The 24,040-nt window shown below is 34.2% G+C and overlaps 1 protein-coding gene across 18 annotated transcripts in view; it reads right to left on the reverse strand.

Annotated features, from left to right (window-relative positions):
- Window positions 1–24,040, reverse strand: part of MEIS2 (Meis homeobox 2) — a 243,304-nt gene that overhangs the window by 179,128 nt on the left and 40,136 nt on the right. For 9 of the 18 annotated variants that reach the window (XM_087875309.1, XM_034417927.3, XM_087875305.1 and 6 more), the window contains one exon: window positions 7,977–8,078. The exons of the other annotated variants lie outside the window; for them this stretch is intronic. In XM_087875309.1, the coding sequence (XP_087731435.1) occupies window positions 7,977–8,078 (102 nt within the window). The remainder of the gene's footprint in view (window positions 1–7,976; window positions 8,079–24,040) is intronic. 18 annotated transcript variants of the gene reach the window in all.

A 24,040-nucleotide genomic window follows, 5' to 3' on the forward strand; every position in this document is an offset into this window, starting at 1 on the left:
AGCATTTTGCTCCACATATTATTTAGACCTATAATCTTTTCAGGATAAATAGTACTCTAGTCACTACCATTCATAGAATAAGAATTATTCTAAGAGAAATTATAAAACTGGAAATTAATTTTCAGTAAATTTTCCCAAAAGCATCTGAAAAATTATGTGGGGTAATCCAAAATGAGGAGTTGTACAGGTAGTTCTTGACATATGATGACAAATATAGCCCAAAAGTTCTGTTATTAAGTGAGACATTTGCTAAATGAGTTTTGCTCCACTTTATGACCTTCTGTTGTTAAGGGAATCACTGCAGTTGTTAAGTCAGTAACAGGGTTGTTAAATTAATCTGGCTTCGCCATTGACTTTGCTTGATAGAAGGTCATGACTCCAGGACACTGCAACCGTCATAAATATAAATCAGTTGCAAGCATCTGAATTTTGATCAAGTGACCATGGGGGATGTTGCAATGGTCATAAGTCACTTTTTTCAATGCTATTATAACTTTGAACAGTCACTAAATGAACTAAATGAACTAAATTGCCTGTATTTGCCATACAGAAGTACTATTTGCACAGTATGCTACTGGTTCCTATGATCTCTAAATGCTACCTGTTACAGAAAAGAGTGTTCCCACATCAAGAAACATTACATATTTATTTTTATGTTCAGAGCCTCATCCATACATTACATATACATTTTAAGTTACAGTAATAGTTCTTTCTACTACATAGTGCTAATTACATAATAATTACAAACAATGCAAACTACATAATGGGGTATTAAGATATTTAGGTGTATAACAACGTTTGTAAATTAATGCTCTTTCTGGATTGTTTATTTTAGAAATGAACAAGGAAATAATCCAGCTCTGGAATACTTCTATTTCTGCAAAATATATGTTTGCTAAGAATATGTGTGGAATTTTGCTAGCCTTTTTGCTAAAAGGCTTGTATTTTGCAGCCTTACACTTGATTCTGAACATGGGTATCCTAGACAATAAATGTCATAATGAGAATATAACAACTTTTGCTCCAGCACAATGTCATAATAGCTGCTATTATGAGCAGCCAGAGGCCAGCAGTCTGGTAGAAAACTGCAGTGCTGCTATGTCACAGTCGTTCACACCAAATGCAGCAGTACTTCATTATCAGGACAGAATTAAGAAGAAACAAGATGTGGTGGTTTTATTTACATACACCATTCTAAAATTCTTTCAGTGTTCATTCCATCAGTAGACCTTCTGTATGCATGTGTGCTTAAACTATAGAAATAAAAGAGATTGCAATTGGGTGGATGTAACACATTTCATTTAAAAAGGCCCAAACAATATTCTAATACATGGTTCGTGATAAACCACGATACTATTCAATGTCACTATTCTAAGAGTTACATCACTTAGTAGCTTATTATATAGATTTTCAGTTAAGATACTATAGTGTGAGTTATTTTTTCCCTTAAATACTCTAATTGAATATAATTCTTCAAAATAAGTTGCAATCTATACTATTTAGACAAAAGAAATAAACTTCAGGTCTACTGGATATCTGTTTTTCCATTTTTCTTATAAACTCAGTAAACTATACTTATAGCTGAGAAAGATTATTTGAAAAAAAAACCCGTATATTTGTGCAACAATTTTCCTTGGAGAATATTTTGAATTATTAGCATTAAGTTCTAGATCCCCAATTTTATCTTGTCAATGTTCTTGAGAGGGACTTTCTCTCTGCAAAATTCTATTACAGAAAATGAAACAAATTTACTAATTGTTTAGTTCTTTTACTAATCAGCTATGCTATATAGTCTATATATGTTAATTTAGAGGAAAACTGAATTCTGTTTTCTTCTGTGTAATTCATAGAAGGGAGAATGAAATACTTCACATGCAACATTTACAAACTGTGTGGGTTTTCCGATATTAGAGAAGGGACGGTGAACCGGGCCACCTTTTCCATACTCAAAAGAGCACTGAAAAAGAGTTTTCATAGTCTTACCTCAAGTTTTTCTGGCCTTGAACACCCTCCCCCCAGGGTATGAGTAGAAAGAGAAAAAAGAAGGGAATTTAAACTCTTTTCTCTTCAACTTTTCAGGCGGTATAAGCAGCATTTAGCAAATTCAGCCCCCAAATGGCTCCAAATGCTCTGAGCTGCAGGGGCTCATCCTTTGTTAGCCTCCTTCTATTTACACAGGATTTACACAGGCTCTGGACTGAAGAGACCACATGTTTCTGACAGAAAGCATTTTCATTCATGCTGCATCAGGCAACAGGATTGTATGCACTGCTGCTTCAGGCTGACCTGAGATTAGAGATTTCAGCAACACTGAGATGGTAACAATCTACTAACCCAGAATTATCCATGGAGATTTTTCTGCCACTCACATTATATCTAATGTGGTTACAGAGATGAAATTTCTTAAGGACCTATTAAGATCTAGCTATTGTCAAGGAAATCCCTCCTCCCCACCAATAAACAAGACCAAAGAAAGTACATTTTGAGGGGAAAATCAGGCTGCTGTTTGGATTAAAACCAATTCACCCACTGATTGAAGACAAAAACTGTAAAAGCAGACAGATGGACACATATGTAAATGCAGACCTATTTTTCTCTCTATTATTTATAAATTAGTTAATACTAGAGTTAATAATTTAGTCAACTGGTCATCATTATCAGATTAGTAATGTCTCTAGAGCACATTTATTTAATATTATCCAATAATATGTAATGATTAAGTTTTTTTAAAGAATTCTTTATTAGGCATTAATGTTAAAATCTAATATGTACAAAATTGCTTTGAAAAAGGCATTTTTATATCTATATCTATGTCTCTTCTGCTGTATCTCGTGGGCATATCCTAACAAGATACACCAATATGCTGTGAAAAAATCTTCTTTTTAGTATCATCTTAGGTAAATTATTTTTCCCTTAATATACTTTAAGTCCAAATTCACAAGAAAGATTGAATCTGGTTATACAGAGCAGAGCAAAGTAATTGAAGAATAAAATGCTTTTTGAGTTATTTTCCCTATTTGCTAAGTTTATTAAATAATAAATAAATAAATAAACTTACTAAAGCACCAATATCTCTGTAAACTATACAAGTGAATATATAGATGATGTTTAAAATTCTTCACAATATCTCATAATTAACTCACTTGGGGATTCCAATAATTCATTTTAGAGAGTTTTCAACTGCTCTTAATCCTAGCAAATTCTAAGATATTAAAAAAATCTAAGGAATAGTAAAGATAAAGGCTACTTTAAGTTCCAGCTTTCAAATTCAGTTCTCTTGGCAGTGCACTATCTAATGCTAAAGCTTTTTAAAATATAGTTCACTACCCCCGTGTCACATTTCTAAAAGCAAGAGTTCATAATTTTCAGCCCCCAACTCAGAACACAGCTATCTTAAGTCATCCAAAGAATGTGACAGATACTATCATTATTCTTGCTGCAACACGAAGAAAGACCAAAAGGAGGAAGTCACAGAGATCAGATTACTAAAATCCATAAAGCTTTGTGCAGAATGTCTCCAAATGTTAGAGTTAAGAAATTCTTTAGAAAATTTAATCTAATATTTTAGAAATGTGTAGAGTATAGATATATTTAAAGTGTTTTAGGAACTGTATGTTACCAGACTCTAACACTGCCAATTTAAATTTAACTTGTATTTAAATGGTTTAAAATTTACTGTGTTTTGTTTTAAATAGAAGAAACTCATAACCTGAGCAAGGTAATACAGGTAAGGTAGGGAATAACAGGTAACATGTAAACATTATTTAGTTCCTGTGGCTTATCATGCTTCATTATACTTTGCTCAAGTAAAATTCTAGTAGAAAAATGTTCCTGTCTCTGTTTATTATGCAAAACCTTAGCATAGATTTTATATATTTTTGATAGCTGGCTAAGGTTAAATAGAAGAGTAGTCAACCTTATGCTCTCCAGATGTTTTAGACTTCAAATTCCATCTGCCCTACTTCAAATAATGAATGGGAAGGGATTATGAGGATAGCATTTAAAACAGCTTGCTTTCTCTTTAAGATTAGTAAATGTTTTATTAGTTTGAGCAATTATCAATGCAAATACTACATTTTTATAGGGTAGCATTCTACTGTTTTTCATCAAAATACAATTTAAGGTATACTTTTTATCTAAAGATTAGTTACCAACTATGGTAGTTGTATTTATTGTGGCACAGTTGTATTCAATGAAATTACCTTCTTGTAAGTATCTGGTTATTTTTTATAATTTCATAGAGCTTCCAAATAGCTTTCTGTGAGTCAACATATCTTTAACTATTTAAAAAAGAAAAAAAAATCAGCTATAAAGAGTTGAACAGAATTAGTTAAAAATCTGTCGTTTCTTAAAAAATCTTTATCAGATTTTTTGATAAAATATTGGAGATGAGTACTGAGTTAGGCTTCAATTTTAAACATACTATTTTGATCTGAAGGAAGCTTTAAGTACAATACCTAAATTTATTATTACTTTTATTCTAATGGTCTTTTTACCTGGTTTTAGGGTCTAAACTAAAAAAACTATGTAATTAGTTTTCTACATTCAAGAAGTTTCTTAAAGAGCAGCTCCCCATCTCCTTTGTAGAGCGATATACAAATGCAGAAAATGCATTTTTGAAACGGAATATCTTTTACACAATAGCAATTTGTGATATATAGTGGAAGTTAGCTGTTGTTTTAATTAAATGCTCATCCACAAATTGTCTTTGGAACATAGTCCTAATTTTGATCTTGTGAAAACTTTCATTGTTGAATCTAGACGTCTAGGTTTTTAGGTTTACCTTCAGGAAAGGTATTTACAGGAGACTTAGAGTGAAAAATGTCCAAATAGTATCTGCAATAGTATGATCAGAGCCCCACCCATTGTTGCATGTTGTACATGCAACACACATAAAAAAGATCAGGCTATCAACTTTACTAGCTAACCTCAACACTCCCTTCAAATATGCACATATGTGCACTCACACAGTAAAAGGTTGAATATACATAAAATTAAAATTACCCCAAGCAGTGATAATAATAAATGTAGGCACCATAAAACTCAGGCTTGAAACTGGCAAGCAGTCCTGGACAAGCTTGCTGTCTCGGCTTGATGCACTCCTGGCATAGTCAAAGCTCCTGCAGGAGGCTAGTAGGCTGGCAGTCCTTTCCTACACTTGTAGTTGCACCCAATTGCTCAAGATTGCACCCACTAGAGAAACATTAGGCACAACGCCAGATTGTCCCATGCATGGACGAAGACCTCCCTCCAAAAAAGTTTAATATTTCTTGAATTTCAGGCACTACAAGATCCTTGATTGTTGTCAATTTAGTAACATATTCAAACTGTAATAATTCAAGTTTAAATGTTCAGAATACATCCAGAGAAGAAGCAAGGAATGGAAAAATGAAAGCAAGGGAGGTGGGTATATAAATTTTTTTGAATCTCTTATTTTTTTTATTACAATATCAAATTCCAAAGTGAAAGAAAGAAACAATTTTAAACATTGTCATCATTGACTAATATATTAAATTATAAACTGTAAGCATGTATGCATAAAGTCAGTTTGGTGTATTGAGATAGGCTAGCAACCAAGAGACTGATATTGTCCTGCTTTAAGGACAAGGTGAGTTAGGTGACTAAGGAGCCTAAGGAGAAGGCAATGGCATTTTTGAAAAAATGCTGCCAAAAAATCCTGCAGGGGACAGTTTCCAGGTGTCCAAAATGACTTGAAGACATAATTTGTAAGAGTATACTTTCTAGTTTCTAAAATTTAACTAAGAAATACTAACATTTTAGCATGTCACTATTATAGACTCTTGCAATTCATATATGCATATTGTTGGTGCATATTTTTGTACTTGATTTCAGCATAACTGCGCAAAATAATTTTTTCCACACATTGTATGTTAAAGGGACTTCTCTAATACTTTCTAAAGCAAGCTTTCCCAATGTGAAGAGTTCCACATACTTTGAAACTGAAAATCAATGAATATCAAGCCAGTGAAACTACTTTCTTAAAATGGTCTGACTTAAGAATGCTGCATTTCAAAATCAGATAATGGAACATATTAATAAAGACAAGCTGATAACTGAGAGTATTGTTAACTATTGTATAGTAAATTGCATTACTTTTTTGTGTCATAACTATATTAGTTACAATATTATCTAGAGAAGCAGTATCACTAGTAATCTATTAATATTCACTTTAGAAATCTAATTTTTAATCTTTTATTACTCCGATATAAAATTTTATCTACCTAAAAATTGCTTGTAAGAAACCATTTTTGAAATAACAATAGTACCTGAAATTAAATATGTATATTCAATTTTCAAAACACTTTCTTTTGATGTTTTTGTAAAAATATTTATAGACATAAAATTTTGTTTAATGCTACACTGTAACACATTGTATTGTATAACATGTAAAAATCTATGTGTTAATAGTAAAAAGGCAGCTAAATAGTTGAGAAATATCTGTGATAGACCAGGAAGCACACTTAATTGTAAGATTGGAAGTATGAAATAGCAACTTAATTTCCTGCCCTATGGTTATACTGCATATAGGCTATGTAAGTATGTATGTATGCATGCATGTACGTATGTATGTATATGTGTGTACATATATATCCATTTATTTCAGAGATACTGGTGATCCTTTCTATTGTCTGAAAGCATGATATACATATAATTGAAAACATGTGCTGCAAACCTGAAATAAACTGCTTAAGCTTTGTGAAACAGGAAAAAAGGCTTTGCTACAAAATATACTTGATATACTTGAACATACTTGTATACAATTCAATATACTTGAAAAATAATGTTCAACAGTTTCTTCTTAAGAGAAACAAAACCAACTATAGCACACCTAAAGTTGTTGATATGACTACCAAAATATAACAGGCCTGTTCTGAAATTATATACCAGTAGTTGTTTTAAATAAATACATTTACATATAATGCATGAGAGGGGGAGAGGGGAAGGGGAGACGGAGAGAGAGACGGAGAGAGAGAGAGAGGGAGGGGAGAGAGAAAATTCATAATTTATGAACATTAGATGCAGGAAAGGCATAATTCTGTGGAAGTGTAGTTCCACCAGCTCCCTAACAGTGGCAATTTATATCCAGTAATAGATGTATCCTAAAAGTATTCCATTGACCAGTAGCTATAACTGCCAAGATTCAAATACTGGCAGAAGCATTTTAAAAAGTTTTCTTGTAGGGATAAATCTGGATGGCCTTGCATGAGGCTATTTTCCAGCATGAAGCCTGATTAGTAGTAGCTGTAAATGTTCTCTTTAGTTAAAACAACTCCCTAACTAAAACAACTTTAGTTCATCTCCCCTATCCTTTCTCCTTGTTTCTGTTTTAGTGGCTGCTAGATGTCACTGCTTAAGAGAATAGTTTTAGCATCTGTAAAAGTGGATTTCCTGTGCTGACTGAGTAGAAGAGTTTTAAATTAGGAACACACAGAGTATAAATCACTTGATTTAGAATCTTGCAGGTGACCCTTTAAAAGTGCAGATCCCTTTAAAGCACACTGATAACTTTAGGGAAAATAGTATATCTCTAACAGAAACACATGATCCTTGAGCCTAAATAAGGCTATCCAATTTCCTTTATTTATTTAATTTTAATTGTGAAATAATGCCTCCTTCCCAATTTGGCAACCCCAATTCTAGTGACTCAATTTCTAGGACTTCACATTCTTAAAATCTGTAATATTTGTATTGCTTCCTATGCAATTAGTATATAATATAAATGTTAATATCATTGATAAAAGATTATAATCATAAATAGGAGTCAGATCAATATGGGTTTTTTGAGAGGATGGTAGCTCCATACATATGCAGTCTTCTCTAATTAGTAGCTGTTCATGTATGCATATCTATTTACACCAAGAAAAGAACTAAATTTTCAGAAGGTGTGTATTGGGAAAATGTATATATTAAAGGAGAATACAAAATAACTCTGAATTTTGTATGAGCTTACATACCATAAGAGCTCCAACACCTATGCACAATGGGGTGGATTAACTCTCTGGGTGCTGCAGACATATTTAAACACCTCCTCCTAAAGTGTTCATTTGGCTGGCAGTCTGGAAAATGCCAGAATGTGAAGGGTTAAGTTGGAAAACTGATAGTTTTTTGCAGGTTTAATTTAAACCTTTTTACTTTAAATAAGTTATTATTGTGATTTAGGAAGTACATTGTCATTCAAAATTTGCTAAAACCAATGGAAGAGAAGTTAGCAACTATTTCACTGAATTTGAATGTTTGAGCTGTTATGTGGAAAATGATAATCATATATTAAAACACCAATGTAAATTGGATACATCTAGCATAAACATACACATAATAGACCTTTACATTTAATATAGTAACAGAGTATAAATAGCAAATATAAAATCTAATGTATTTTAATAGGAAGTGGAAAATTAGAATATTTATTATGAGTAAAGGCTCATAAGGCCCCCATTTATCATACAAATTGAATTAATTTTATATTTATTTTAATTTGATCACAAAGTATATAACAAGGCTATATAAATAATATTTTCCATGTAAATTGCAAGTAAATCAAATTACCCCGTAATCTACCCAGTATATATTGAAGAAATCTGATTCTGATAAACTTGACAAGATTGCAAGAAAACTAAAATCAGAAATCATGCCACACTGCTTTTGCTTTTTAAGTTTTACAAACATGCATGCACACACACATATATACACATTCACATAAGATATATAAGAACCTGGAAAATTGTATGGGAGGAAGCAGCATTAAGAAAAAGGGATTAATCTTACTTTCTTACAGTACTGAACCATCAATGAATTCACATATGCAGGAACACCCACAATACAGTTCACTCATAAAATTAAGCCCAGTATTTCACCTTGTCTGTCTTTTAGTAATTGTTTTAGAGAGAAAAATGCCAAATAAACTTGTGTAATTTTCTAATTTGTGGTTGAAAAATATATACAAACTGCAGATTGATATTGAAAAAGTACCCATTGAAAAAATAGATTTTGATACAACAAAATGTTGTTGTTGTTGTTGTAATCTATAAGATTTTTTAAATAAATACATCATATCTGAGATTTAAGAACTGAATGTCATGAAAACTAAGTTTTATTAAGCTAGACAGGATGGAGGCACTGCAGTCACCGTTAAAAATAACATTGGCCCCAAGTTCAAGAAAAACATGGTTGTTGTACATATAAACCAATCCCATGATATCTGCATGTTGCGGATTATTAGTAACAAACATTATACTACATAATAAGAGCCTTGGTAGTACAGGGGTTTAAGGCACCCTGTTATTAAGCTGGTTATTAAGACCAGCTGCCTGCAATTACTGCAGGGTTCGAATTTCGCCAAGGCTCAAGGTTGACTCAGCCTTCCATCCTTTCTAAGGTAGGTAAATTGAGGACCCAGTTGTGGGGGCAATAAACTGACTTTGTATAAATATACAAAAGGATGAAGGCTATTGCTGAGCACATTGTAAGCCGCCCTGAGTCTTCGGAGAAGAGCGGCATATAAATCAAAATTAAAAAAAATAATAATAAAAAAAATTATGCTGACTGATAACTACTGCTTCGTATCTTTCCTCAGTAGAAGCAGTAAACAGGAAATGTCTAGCTCTGATTCCTTTAGCATTGCATAGAAGCTAAGAATCCAGGATTGTTCTACTACCATAGAAAATAAGATCCAGTCTTATATTTTGGGGGGTTCCAAAATAAGCACTAGGGCTTATTTTGGGGAAAACATGATATCAGGTTGATCAGCATGCCTGGGCACCATACCCCTCTGGCACACACACAAAAGGTGGCAAGTGCGAGGGGGCTAAAGTTGTCCGGCTGCAACTGCAGCCCACTGGCCCCTTTATTAGCACACTCTGGGGCTGCACAGCCCATGCAGTGGAGATGAGTTGATTAATTGTCCAAGCAGCAGACGGCGGCAGAGGCGCAGTGGGGAGGCACACAATCTGGATCCGCCCCATGGGCCATGGGAAAGCTGAGAGCCGGTGGGCCGCAGGAGGCTCATCTTCATGTCTCTTGGCTTGCCAGCAGCCCGTGTGGTGCATCAGGATCACCTACCTTCCCCCACACCTCTGTCTCCGTCTGCTGCTGCCACATGAAGATGAGCCGTCCTGCAGCCCTCACCTGCTCCGGCCCACTGACTCTCAGCTTTCCCATGGCCCGTGCAGCATGTCCAAATTGCCTGCCTTCCCCCCACACCTCTGCCTCCGTCTACTGCCAGTGCCACCACATGAAGATGAGCCTCCCGTGGCCACCCTCCCATCTCTCAGCTTTCCTGTGGCCCATGTTGTGCATATCCAGATTGCGTGCCTCCCACCACCTTTGCCTGCTGCTTGGTCAGATAACCAACTCAATTATTCCATTGGCCCCTGCGCCCTCGCCTTCGGCCTGGCCACACCCACCAGCTGATAATGACCTTAATGAGGGCTTATTTTTCGGTAGGGTTTATATTATATTAGGAGCATGCCAAAAATCAGGGTAGGACTTATTTTCGGGGAAACACAGTAGAAGAATAGTGGGGTTCTTTGTCCCATTGCTTGACCATTATGAGAACAGACTGCTGAACTAGATAGGCCAAGGATTCAAATCCAGAAAGTTACCGCTCATACCTTTATGTTCTTGTTACTACCTTAACAAATCCTAGACATTTTTATTTCTTTATTGCTTATCAAGATGTTCTGATGTTCTAATCCTTATGCATTATTCCTGCAATTCCTTCCAATTCCTAGTTTATTCTGAAAAAAACCAGATCTGGACTGGAAGTTTTCCCTCTTCACTTAGTTGTTCCTACTGAAAAAAGGGAGAAAACTTCTCAGAGCTTCTCAAGATTCAAATAACCTCAATTTTGTTGGGTTTTCATAAATTCTGAAAGCATGGCTCTTTTAGCAGGCTCTGGGGTAGAGTCTAAATATTTACTTCTTCATAAGCAAGTGTCAGCTATTCTCTCTAATGGCTATATTGCATATTATTTTTACCTGGAAACTTACATCTGGGAATTTTCAGGAATGTGAAAAGTTGAAGTTAACTTGGAAGAATGGAGCTGCATGTAGGAATTGTAAAATTTGACAACAATCAAGAATCTTCATTATTTTGGAAAATGTCTATGTGGTTACTAAGAATCAACACCAATTTGATGGCACATAATCAATAAATTTGGCATCTCCAACATTTTATCATTTTATCATTTTTTAAATCAACTCATTAGTCAAAGCCTCTTATCTACGCCCTCTGACCAACCATGCTTGTTTTCCAATCCTTTGCATCTGGGAAGGCACAAAGCAAATTCTGCCACCTTTAGACTTTCCTGCACCAAAAGCTGTCATAAAAGCTTTAAAGAATTTTACTTACATAGCAGATTTGCTCCTGAAGAGCACATGAACTGAACAGTCCAAATTCCTTCAACATATTCTCATCATGTATTCCAAATTTGGCCAAATACCTGAAAAACGGTTTACTTCAGTGAAGTCCTACTTTGGTTTCTTATTGAAAAAAATCTGCAGCCAGAATGTACTTTTGCACAGGTTTACCTACATTGATTCTGGAACTCTTCTAAGAAATGGTTAAAGGCATCTAGTACAAAACTCTCCTTATTTTTCTGAAATTTGTCAGATTTTATCTCCTTATATGGGGCTATTTTAACTATAAATTCCATCCAGCTTTAAGAGAGGAAGGAAGGGAAGGGTGTTTGCTGATTTGTAATGAAAGTTGTTGAGCAGCTTCAACATTTAAAATTAGATTTAGGTTTGACTCAAAACAGAGAACTTCGTAATCAATTTTATCTTCATTTATGGAAATATAAACATATTAGAAATTTCTACTTAATGATTGATTGATTTTATTTAAGTAATACAGGAACGGGTAGTTTCATTTGGCTTCCTTTCGAAAAGCAATTCATGCCAGCTTGAAACCATTTGTGTTCTGTCAAATTTATCAAAGATATTGCTAATTCTATTTTGTTCTACTGTAATTATTACTGAGTATTATCTACTAGTTTATATCTTTTTATGACTTTACTTTTATGCTATTGTTATTTCTAGTCATTCTTAACTTATTTTATTATTTATATCAGTCAATTTGAATAGAAATGTAAGAGAAATATAAATACAATGGCATTGAAACAACTGTAGGTATAAATATTTTTTAAATCCCTAAAAAGTATTGAAGACTGAATAGATAATAGTATAGAGTTGTATCATTCTCATTCTTAAGTTTTTTTTAATGATCCCAGCATTATAACAAGCAATGAAATACTAACTATAAGCAATTTGGGAGTGGGGAAGTAGGGTTTCTGGTTCTACAATCCTTTAATTCCTGAATTGATATAATGGTTAATGTTAACTTAATTTAGTTAATTAATCTCATCCTTTATTACTGCTTTTATAAATAACCTTCTCCTCATGTAGATGCAATATAATGGATTTTAATTCCAATGAGTTATATTGGTTGGAAACTTTGACACAGTTATGGGTGCTTGTAGAGATAGCCAGCAATGTATTTTCTCTAAAAAAAAAAGTCTACATATATATTAAAGCTTTGAAAACAAAATAATTAACTTTTAAATAGGCTTAGCTAATTCTAGTATTCATAAGAAGTCATGGTCCAATTCATGGGACTCAAACTTTTCCTTTTTTTCATTGACCATTAAAATAATAGCAACAGCGAATCTCCAAAGTGAATTATGCAAAATGTGAAACATTTGAAAAATGTGGTTGTAAATTGTACATGTATAATTATTTATCAGGCTCTAACATGAAAACTAAATAAATGAAATATTAAATTTTCAAAGACAATCATATGAACTGAAGTATGTTCTAAAGGTATAAAGAAAACCAACTCTTTTTGTACAGAAACTGATTTGCTGTTAAAAATAAAAATAACTCCTTAGTTAAGGACTTAGGGAAACTCTTTTTCACTTAAGCCATGATTTTGTTCTATTGCATGTGATATGATAATATTCAATGAAGACTAAGCCTAGGCCTATATTTGATGCTTTAGAATTATAACTCTAAAGTTGTAAAACCGTTCTCACTCGTTATTACAGAATTAGTTGACAATCTAGTTGTACCAAGAAAAAAAACCCCACACCCTAATTGGTCCCACAGGGTAGTTAGGTGCTGTGGAAGACATAAAAACAGTATTATTTCCCCATAGTGATTTTCTAGCCTTCCTATACTCTCTGTAGCACATTGGGACTTCTAAATTACATACCATAATTGACATCAAATATCTGTCCCACTAGTGAATATCTTTATTAGCATCAAAATCACACACAACTAGTGTTCTTCAATGTTATTAAACAGAACTTGTTCTAGGTGTTGCCTTACTAATTAGGATGAGCCCGAGGAAGGAAATCTGGGTCATGTTAAATTAATTGGAATGAGCATGAAAATTAGCTGAGCAAACGGCATCAATTTTCTATAGAGAACTGTCTTCATGTTGAGAATAAAAATGGATATTATAAGGTATTAACCAAAATACATTCTATGGCTGCCAAGAGGTGTGTTACAGTAGCCCTGAAATATCATGCAGACAGTTTCTCAGAAGTTAATGAGACATTTCCAAGAATGGTAAATACATGGTGTTAAAATGGGTGTGCCTCTTATGGGAAAATGCCAACTCATTTCATGTTTATTCAGGCATAACAAGATCTTCAACATGAGCATAATTTAAAAGGTGAATAGTGCAGAATAGTGCATTCAGCTAATTTTCCTTTTAAGAAATAATAGATTAAATTGAACAAAAAAAATGAATTAAGAGGTTTACAAGTCAACAAGTCAACCATCAGATTGCTGCCTCTACTCACTATATTCTCATCATCTCCTGCGATGAAGTTTCTGAAAAAATGTCCCGAAGGCAGGGAACAAAGCGAGCAGAACTGATTACGGCCACACTCACCGCTTTGCTGTCTAAACTCTGTTTGGCTTCCTAATGAGCTCACTAAAAACCTAATTCATCTCCCATAACCCTTCTCAGCCCTCCTTGAAATTCACCATTATGGAAATTACAGATGAAACATTTACAGGCTGTGTTCAAATTACTGCTTCTTCAACAGGCAGGTCCCTGACCCTTACAATGAACACAATAGAGGTATGTCCGGCATGAAACCACTCAGGCCACAGCCTTTAGAATAAAAAGGCTTAGGAAGGTTACGACTTTTTCTCATGGTGCTAACAATTTCCACATAAGTGCTTTTAGCCCCATGAATATGGGAATTCTCTATATTGGACAATATATCAAGCACAAACTATAATTCAGAATGGGAAAATGAGTTGTACTGATGACAAATAACTGAAATAGGCTAATGTGAATTCCCTGTTCATGAGAAAACTCCCTCAGTTCCTCATTACATGAAGTCAAAATGATCCTCATGGCATCTGCCCTGTAACTGGAAGATTACTGAATTGATAGATCCTTACTTTAAAATGCAGCTGTTTTATTCTGCTTTAGTAATTAATTCTTTTTCCAATACCTTATTGATTAAGCGTACACCCTGATAAAGTTCAAACTGAGAAGAATCTCTAGTGCCTTCCTTAGTTGCTCAAGAGAGTCAATGAAAACTTCCTACAATTCCACTTGCCTCCTCAGAGTGCTGATCCAATGAACAGAACAGTTTTTTCTCATAAATTAGTCAGACCATGTGGAGCTATATTAGCTGATCGTTGCTTTTGTCTCTATACTTGCTGACTTGCTTTTCATTTTTGCTGGCTTTTGTGCTGTCACACACAAAGTCGGAGTGCAGCTGCCATTCTGAACCCAAACCAAGGTAAAGAACAATTCATACAAACTACATTTTTCTCCATTTTATATAGCTACAACTCTTTGAGCAGTTCAGCATTCAATAAGGCCTCCTGGGACACAACTAGCTGAGAAATCAGTACTAAAGCATGCAGGCATATTGTGGAACTAAGGTTAAAAAAGAAAAGGTATCCTGGTTCTTCAAAAGTTCCATCTTTCAGGCTGGAATATTGAAGTTTGTCTTATTCAGAATTACAAATTTCTACTATTTTGTTTAGTAAAAAGTGACATGAATACTTGCAAACTGTATTGTTAGCACCTGCGAGGCAATGTATACCTGATGACCAAAAGCAACCAATTGTTGCCTGAACAGTACCGTTACAAAGATACAAGAAGGCAACTTAGAGTGTGATACTTTTAAAGAGCCACACAAAGCAGATGATCATAAATTCTAAATAATAAGATTTTCTTTTATTATGGAGTAGTCAATAACAGTAGGCTTTTTCTTTATGTTTCTCTCCTTGAATATTATTCTAAAGTACTTCAGTAATACCAGGCTAAATAAAAGAAAGAAAAACTTGCTAAGTATGTCTATGATAACATCACACAAACAGATCTTGCCAGCATGTGGGATATTATATGCATTACTTAGAGAATCTCAAGTTATGGAAATAAATAATCTCTGGTAAAATTGTACATTAGATTCTGGCCTTAAAGTAATTGATGAGACCATTTAAATTTTGAGGCATTTTATCCCAGTATCAAATTTAATTAAAGGCTTTATTTAATTATTGGTTTGATTTATATGCCGCCCTTTTCCGGAGACTCAGGGCGGCTTACAATGCGTTAAGCAATAGCCTTCATACTTTTGTATATACCTGCTTAGTAGGGCTTTCAGCCCCTTCCAAGCGGTGTTCTTTTTTTATACAAAGTCAGCTTATTGCCCCCACAAACCGGGTCCTCATTTTACCTGTCTCAAAAGGATGGAAGGCTGAGTCAATCTTGAGCCTGGTGAGATTTGAACTTGCAGTAATTGCAGACAGCTGGTGTTACTTAACAGTGCTTTAGTCTGCTGTGCCACCAAGGCTCATTTATTTATTTATTTATTTATTTATTTATTTATTTATTTATTTATTTATTTATGCCTTTGTACAGATGTTCTATATAACTATGTAGAGCATGGAATTTTAGCAAGGATAGCTAAACTTGCTGGGAATTCTTGAAGTCATAGTTCTAACATATGTACAGAGAACTGGGTTGAGAAAACTGCTTTATATATTTTCAGTCAGAATCAATTTTATGTGGCAATTTAATGTGTTGCAAAAGTTGGACTAGAAGACCTCCAAGGTCCCTTCCAACTCTGCTATTCTAAATATGGGAAGTATCTGTGTCAATGGGCTGACTCCAGTGTTTTACTCCTTGGACTCCAGTTTATATTCTTTGGAATACCATAAGCATAATCAGAGCACTTCCACTAGTGAAAGCAGTGGTGGTGATTTTTGCTGATTTCTTTTCTCTCTGCAGCCTCTAGTGTCAATTATCAATTCTCCCAAATCTTCTGAGCAGATTTTCAGAAAACATATGGGACTGAAAGGAAGAGGAATTGGCAAAGATCATATTTTCTCTTTTGCCAGAGGAGAAGCTCTACTGGATCAAGAGCTTCTAGTTAATAGAAGAGTCTTTTGTTGGATCCAACTTAATGCCTATGAAAAGCTGCATTCTTCCAACCTCAGGGCACTTTTTCTCTTCCATAAAAAAATATTTACAGAGATATCTCTGAAGTATATATCAAAATTGTCCACATTCAGTTTAAAATTGCTGTTAACAATGCCTTATTTTCATAATTAATCAGGTTCCCGATTAATCAAACAGGTTCCTGAGAAACCTAGCAGACAACTTTGTTTCCCTAAAAGTAGAGAAGGGAACAAGGGAATAGCCATATTGGACTTAATTCTCACTAACAGAGATGAAATGATAGAAGGTGTTGAAGCTACAGGAACCTGGGGGGGGGGAGTGATCATGCAATATTGGAATTCAACATTATGCAAGCACAAGCAATAGAACAAAATCAAACTAGAGTCTTGAACTTTAAGAGAGTTAATTTCAATAAACTTAGAGAGAGCTTGGGAAGGATTTCATGGATGAGAATCCTCAAGGGGAAAACAACTCAAGAAGCTTGGGAAATTTTGAAAAGTGAGATTATAAAAGCCCAGTCAGCACAATACCAATGAAGAAGAAAAATAACATCTCTCAAAAGAAACCAGCATGGCTGCATAAAGAACTCTCTGACAAACTGAATGACAAAAAGGACAAGTATAAAAAGTGGAAAGAGGGGCACATAACTAAGGCAGAATATCAGCAAATAGCTCGAGCCTGCAAAGATGAAGTGAGGAAAGCTAAGGTTCACGACGAACAAAGGTTTGTGACAAAAGTAAAAAATAACAAAAAAACGTTTCTTCCAATATGTTAAAAACAAGAAAAAAGTTAAGGAAACAATTGGTCCATTGCAGTGAGAAAGTGGCAAGAAAGTGACAAAGCAACAGGGAGAAAGCAGAACTACTTAACTCATTTTTTGCATCTGTCTTTACACAAAGGGAAAAAACAGTCCAACCTATCAAAAATAGCACCACAAAAAACAGATTAGGAACACAAGTTAAAATAGGGAAGAAAATTGTAAGTGAGCACCTGTCTACCCTAGATGAGTTCAAATCACCAGGACCAGATTGATTATACCCCAAGGTTCTGAAGGAACTTGTGGATATGATCTCAGAACTACTGAACCATATCTTTCAAAGATCCTAGAGCAGCGGGGAACTGCCTGAGGACTGGAAAAGGGCTGTTGTAGTTCCCATATTCAAAAAAGGAAAAAAAATAGATCCAGGAAACTACAGACCCATCAGCCTGAGCTCAGTACCAGAAAGATTCTGGAAAAGATAATCAAGCAATGAATCAGCAAACACCTAGAATCAAACGAAGTAATAACCAAAAGCCAACATGGGTTTGTCAAAAATAGATCATGCCAGACTAATCTTATTGCATTCTTTGACAAAGTGACAAAACTAGTGGACCAGAGGAATGCTGTCAATATAATTTACTTGGACTTCAGTAAGGCATTTGACAAAGTAGACCATAACCTTCTACTATACTATAGTATAGTATAGTTCCTACTATAAAATAGGAAAATGTGGGTTAGACAGCATCACCACCAGATGGATTCATAACTGGCTGACCAACCGCACTCAACATGTAATCCTCAATGGAACTGCATCTACATGGAGGGAGGTATGCAGTAGGGTACCCCAGGGCTATGTTTTAGGCCCAATTCTCTTCAACATATTCATCAATTATTTGGACAAGGGGATAGATGGAGAACTCATCAAATTTGCGGACAACGCCAAGCTAGCAGGAATAGCCAACACTCTGGAAGATAGGCTTAAGATACAGAAGGATCTTGACAGACTTGAACATTATGGCGCTATCTAACAAAATGATATTCAATGGTGAAAAAAGTAAGGTTCTACATTGAGGCAAGAAAAACAAAATGCACAGGTACAGTATATGTGGTACCTTGCTCAATAGTGGTGACTGTGAGAGGAATCTTGGGGTCCTAGTGGACAATCACTTAAATATGAGCCAGCAGTGTGCTGCAGCTGACAAACAATAGTTACAACCAGCTCTTATATTTACAGCTATCACATTATCCCAATGGTCACATAAATGTTATCTGGGTACTTAGCATCCAGTTTGTGATTATGACATTGCAACATCCTCTCGTCACATAATTGTGATTTGCAAACTTCCTTGTCGGCTTCCAACCAAGTAAATGAGGAAGGTGGCAGAAATAACAGAATTGTCAAGCGGGAGCCCTATACCATTTCAGACAAGTGGTTGCCCATTATTAACTCTCTTCTTTAAAAATTCCAGGAATGGAACGCTCACAACTTCTGAAGGCAACCCATTCCATTGATTAATTATTGTAATTGTCAGGAAATTTCTCCTTACTTCTAGGTTGGTCCTTTCCTTGAAGCCTCAAGTCACAGTCATGTGAGGACTACATATAATCATCTGCCAGAATTGCCATTGCTAAGCAGCAGAATCGTATGCCACTTAATTACAGAGTTTTCTGTCTCCATTAACATGTTAAACTAGTATTACGGTACCTATAATGATTTTTCTAAACTCACACAATGCAAACTGACTTTCAACTAGCCAATTAAGCACGTTCACCATTTAGATCCAAGTCAATCATTTTATTATGGCATGCATTTAAATATTCTTTACCCATTGGAGGCCAGGGAATCCCAAACCCCATGAGGAAATAAAAGTTTGCTAACCTTTATAATTACACACAAAGTTATTCAGAGTTCTACATGGTGATTTGTTTCTGTTAAGTTACAGAACTAATTTCTTTAAATTATTCTGCATTACTCAGACTAAATTATGACCCAGATTTACTTCTTATTTGAAATGATAAAGGAAGCTCTGAAAGCTAGCTATGTTGGGTGGAAGCGTCTACCTTTGTACTTATTAACCACACTAAAATAAAGAGGAATTGCTTTACTCTCCCATAGTTTTCATTTTAAAGAAGGCATGAGATTTATATTAACCCAAATATTTAAAAGACATTCATTTTGGCTTTATAGTATATTATACCATCAAGTATTGTAATATAATTTGAAAATAACTGTAATAAGCACAAATAAATTTCTATAATATTGAAATAGTGAGGGAAAAGGTTGCTTTCTAAATATGATAAATAAAATATAATAAAATAATATGATAGAATTAAGATTAAATTACAATGCTCACTTAAATTCCAGTGTGATATCACTCATACAAAGTACATTCTTTCCTCAACCTTTTAAAAGATTTTTTAATCTATTCACCAAAGTACACTTATGGAAAAAAGCAATTTCATATTTCATACATTCTATTCAATATATGCCAATAAACATTTATATTTCTAAAAAGCCATTTATATCTCTTTGATATAATTTCTTACAAGCTTTCCTTAACGTAAGGATTTCAATATTCAAATAGAAGGTTATGGACTGTTAAATTGAGCACATGTTTTGCACTGGCATTTTAGTTCTAACAGGTGCCAAGCTCGGTAATTTAGTATCTACAGTTCTTAACATATGTTTATGTGTCTTCTTCAAACATAGAAGATAAAACTGAAAACAAGGTGCTGCATAAAACGTCACTTATTCTCACATCTGAAAACCTACGAAAAGGTTATACATGTATGATAGTATTCTAGGTAAAAATCTGGAATGAAGCAGCTGATAATCATAAGTAGTAATAGTCTATTACCCTCAGTCATGGAGATGCCACATGTGCAATAGGATGTTTTGCCTGTGTAATCAAAATATTGGTTATATTTTCATTATTATTAAAGGCATTCATTATTATTAGCTGCCCTGAGTCTTCAGAGAGGGGTGGCATATAAATTAAATTAATTAAATTAATTAAATTAATCATTCAGCTATACTATAACCACCAGTTATCGGAAGTTGGAAGTACAGATTCACTATTTGTCCTAAATTATAAACTTAGTAAAACAAAAAAGCAATTCAAAATTTTATTTATGCACTGCAGCAAGATGATTCCTCATCCCCTTCATGAATGTTGGGAGTAGACATTGACATGGTCCAAAAATTACTAGCATTACTGATAAAGTACAAACAATTCCAAGCACTTATATTTTGAAAGAACTAATAAAAGATGATGCTATTACCAATTTTTTCTACCCTCTATTAAGGTTCATTGGAAAGTTACTAAGCTTATATTGCTGGAAAAGCATTCTAAAGCTGAGAGTAGGAGCATAATATTTATTGTAGCATTATATGTAGCATTTTATGTACTACAAAGCTATAGAAATAATAGTCTTGATCTTAACTGTTGCTCTGGCAGGCAGATTCTATCACAGAGGAATTTTAATCACATGACACTGTTTCTAGTAAAGACCTGTCAACTGAAAGTATCCTCCAAATGACTGGGGGATCTGATGTAACAATATTACTAATGTTTGGGGAAAAAAAGAGAGAGAAAATCAGTGAACAATTGTTTCCACTCACTTTTCTCTGGATTAGGATCTATTCTATAAACACAGAAGCTCTTCTGTTAGCAGAGCAGACTCAGGTTCCAATCCAAGAAGAAAAAGGAGAACTTAAAAAGTAGTATTAACAGTTTCATCTATAGCAGTACCAAGTCCTTTTGTTTTATTGTTGTACATTTTAAAAAGTACATCAAAACATATTTCAACAACAAAACCATGTATTATTCAAATTATTTGCACAGGGTATTCAGATCCATTTGAAATTTTTTTTTGATATTCCTAGAAATATTAAACTCATAAGGTATCATTACTAAATTTGGAAGATACTGGCAATCATTTAATGATAATTGTTCGTATCTTTATAATTGTTTTTATAGTGTCTGCTTATTATATTATTTTAATCACATGAGACTGTTTCTAGTAAAGACCTGTCAACTGAAAGTATCCTCCAAATGACTGGGAGGTCTGATGGAACAGGATAATATTACCAGAAATAACTCTGGGCAACATACAACAATCAAATAAAACAATAATATACAGATAAATAAAAAAATTAAAAAATGATATGATTGAAGCTTCAGAGTTTGAACGCCAATAGATTATCCATGCAAGTGATCCTATTATAATAAACATATGAAGACTTTTCAAGCTGATTTAGAGTGATTTAGGGTGATTTAGGGTGATCTTTCAGACATTTAATACAACTGACATCTATCATTTAGATGTACAGATCTCTTTGCTAAATGCTATTCATTAAACAGGAGATTGAATTCTATCAGAATCATCCTCTAATCTTACTTCATAGTATATTTCCACACAATTGAAAGGTTCATTATAATAACTTCCTTCCATATGTAGTTTGCACAAGAAAAGTTGTTCTACAGCCCTAACAAAATTTTATTCTTAAGCCTATATGATAAAAGCAGCAAAATAATGCAAGAAAAAAGAAAAATAAGTCACACCACTTACCTTCCCTACTTCAACTTATGCAATATCAACAGCTATAAACTTACGTGGAAAACATTGCAATATTTTCTTTGATAGTATTATACTATTGATAACAACAATCTAAAATCAATGCAACTAAATATTTCTAGTTGTTTTCCTCAAGATATATTTTTAGGTAGTTTTTAAATATATATTTGAAATTTCTCTTTTCATTAAATCTCAACTTGAGATTTCAAACTGAAAACATTTCAATAGTCTCAGGCTAATATAATTGAAACTTAAAAATTTGCTCATGTCAATAAAGCAAACAATATTCATACCAGTTTTAATTCTTACAAATATATACATATTTAAGAATATGCAACTGAAATAACCCACTAAATACAAGTATAGTTGTTTTGTTTTGAATGAATGTAAGTTATATTTTCTAAGGGTAAGGTGACCAGACGTCCCGCTTTTGGCGGGACAGTCCCGCTTTTGAGCAATTTGTCCCGCGTCCCGCGGCGTTTCAAAAAAGTCCCGATTTTTCTTGAGCCCCAGCTGATGGCTAGAAGAAAAAAAAACTGTTTAAACTCTTGCCCGGGGCTTCAAAGGGCCGCCCTACAGGCAATCAGTGTAAAGCAGTTTTTTTTCCCCCTAGCTAAGCTTCAGAAACGAAACCGAAACCAGGGTCTTTGGTGCAGCGTGACAAAATGAGGCAGAGAGAGATTTATTTTTATTTTTATTTTTCCTCCCCAAAAAAGGTAGGTGAAAAACTGCAAACAATGGGAAATTTAGGAGGAGAGTTCAAGATTTTAAAACACAAAGGAAAAAAAACTGTATTTAACTAGGGAATTGTAATAATTGAGATACTATTAATTGTATATTGTGTTGAAAGCAGAAATGGTTAAGTTGTGGTTCGGAGGAATATATGGGAGAAATTATTTGGTTTATTATTATTGGTAAATATAATTAATTGATTTGTAAGAAATTGGATTGCATGGAAATAATTGGAATATTCATGTTCATATTGATTAATATACAAAAAAGATAGTTTTATAACTAATTGATTTATATTAAAATGTTGAATTTGTATTAAACAACTGTATTACATAATTACATAATTAAACAATGTGAGGATGGATATAAAAATAGATGACAATGGGAAGGGGTATAATATAGAATAGAAGGGAAAAATTGAATTTGATTAAGATTAGAGATGAGGATGAAGGGTAATATTGGTTTTTTTAAAAAATAGATGAGGAATAAATATGGCAAAAAGGAAATATAGAAATTGTAAATTTAATTGAAATGACTAAACGCTGTTTAAATTTGTGAATCAGCCAAATATTCTGTTCAAAGAAAATACATTGTATGTTTGTATGTGTGTTTCTAATTATTGCTATTTATTCATATTTGTTCTCTTTTATTCTTTAAAGTTTAACAATTCATTCTTTATCTTAATATCTTTATATTTGCTTGGGGTTGGCTTTCTTCCCTTTCATCTTTTTTATTGTACAGCAATCTTTCTCCTCAAACCTACCACCTCTCTCTTTTCTTTCCTTCTTACTTTCTCTTTCCCCCACCCTCTTTTTCTCCTCCCTACTTCCTCTTTCTTTCTCCTTCTCCTCCTCTCTTCCTCCCTCTCTTACCCTCACTCCTACTCTAATTTCCATTCCTTCATCCCTCTCTATTGCTGTAATCCTTTAATGCATATGGACTACTCAGAAGGCTGAAAAAGTTATTTTTGACTGGTCCTCACACTTTTGACCAGTCCTCGAACTTATGACTGTCCTCACATTTTACATTTTTGCCCTATCTTGTCACCTTGTTGAAGAGAAGCAGTTGTGAAATGAGTGACATGGTTGTTAAGAATGCTGCACGGGCATAAATGTGAGGATGGTCATAAGTGTGAGGACCAGTCAAAAGTGCGAGGACCTGTCAGAAATGACTTTTTTCAGCTCTCTGGTTAGTCCTTTTGTGCATATGGACTACTCAGAGGGCTGAAAAAGTTATTTTTGACTGGTCCTCACACTTTTGACCAGTCCTCGAACTTACGACTGTCCTCACATTTTACATTTTTGCCCTATCTTGTCACCTTGTTGAAGAGAAGCAGTTGTGAAATGAGTGACATGGTTGTTAAGAATGCTGCACGGGCATAAATGTGAGGATGGTCATAAGTGTGAGGACCAGTCAAAAGTGTGAGGACCTGTCAGAAATGACTTTTCAGCCCTCTGAGTAGTCCCTATACACATAGCCATGGCCACCCGGTCACATGACCAGGTAGCCACGCCCACC

This window comes from Pantherophis guttatus, chromosome 1 (genome assembly GCF_059756535.1).
Source record: "Pantherophis guttatus breed Tessera chromosome 1, ASM5975653v1, whole genome shotgun sequence".
Classification (NCBI taxonomy): domain Eukaryota; kingdom Metazoa; phylum Chordata; class Lepidosauria; order Squamata; family Colubridae; genus Pantherophis; species Pantherophis guttatus.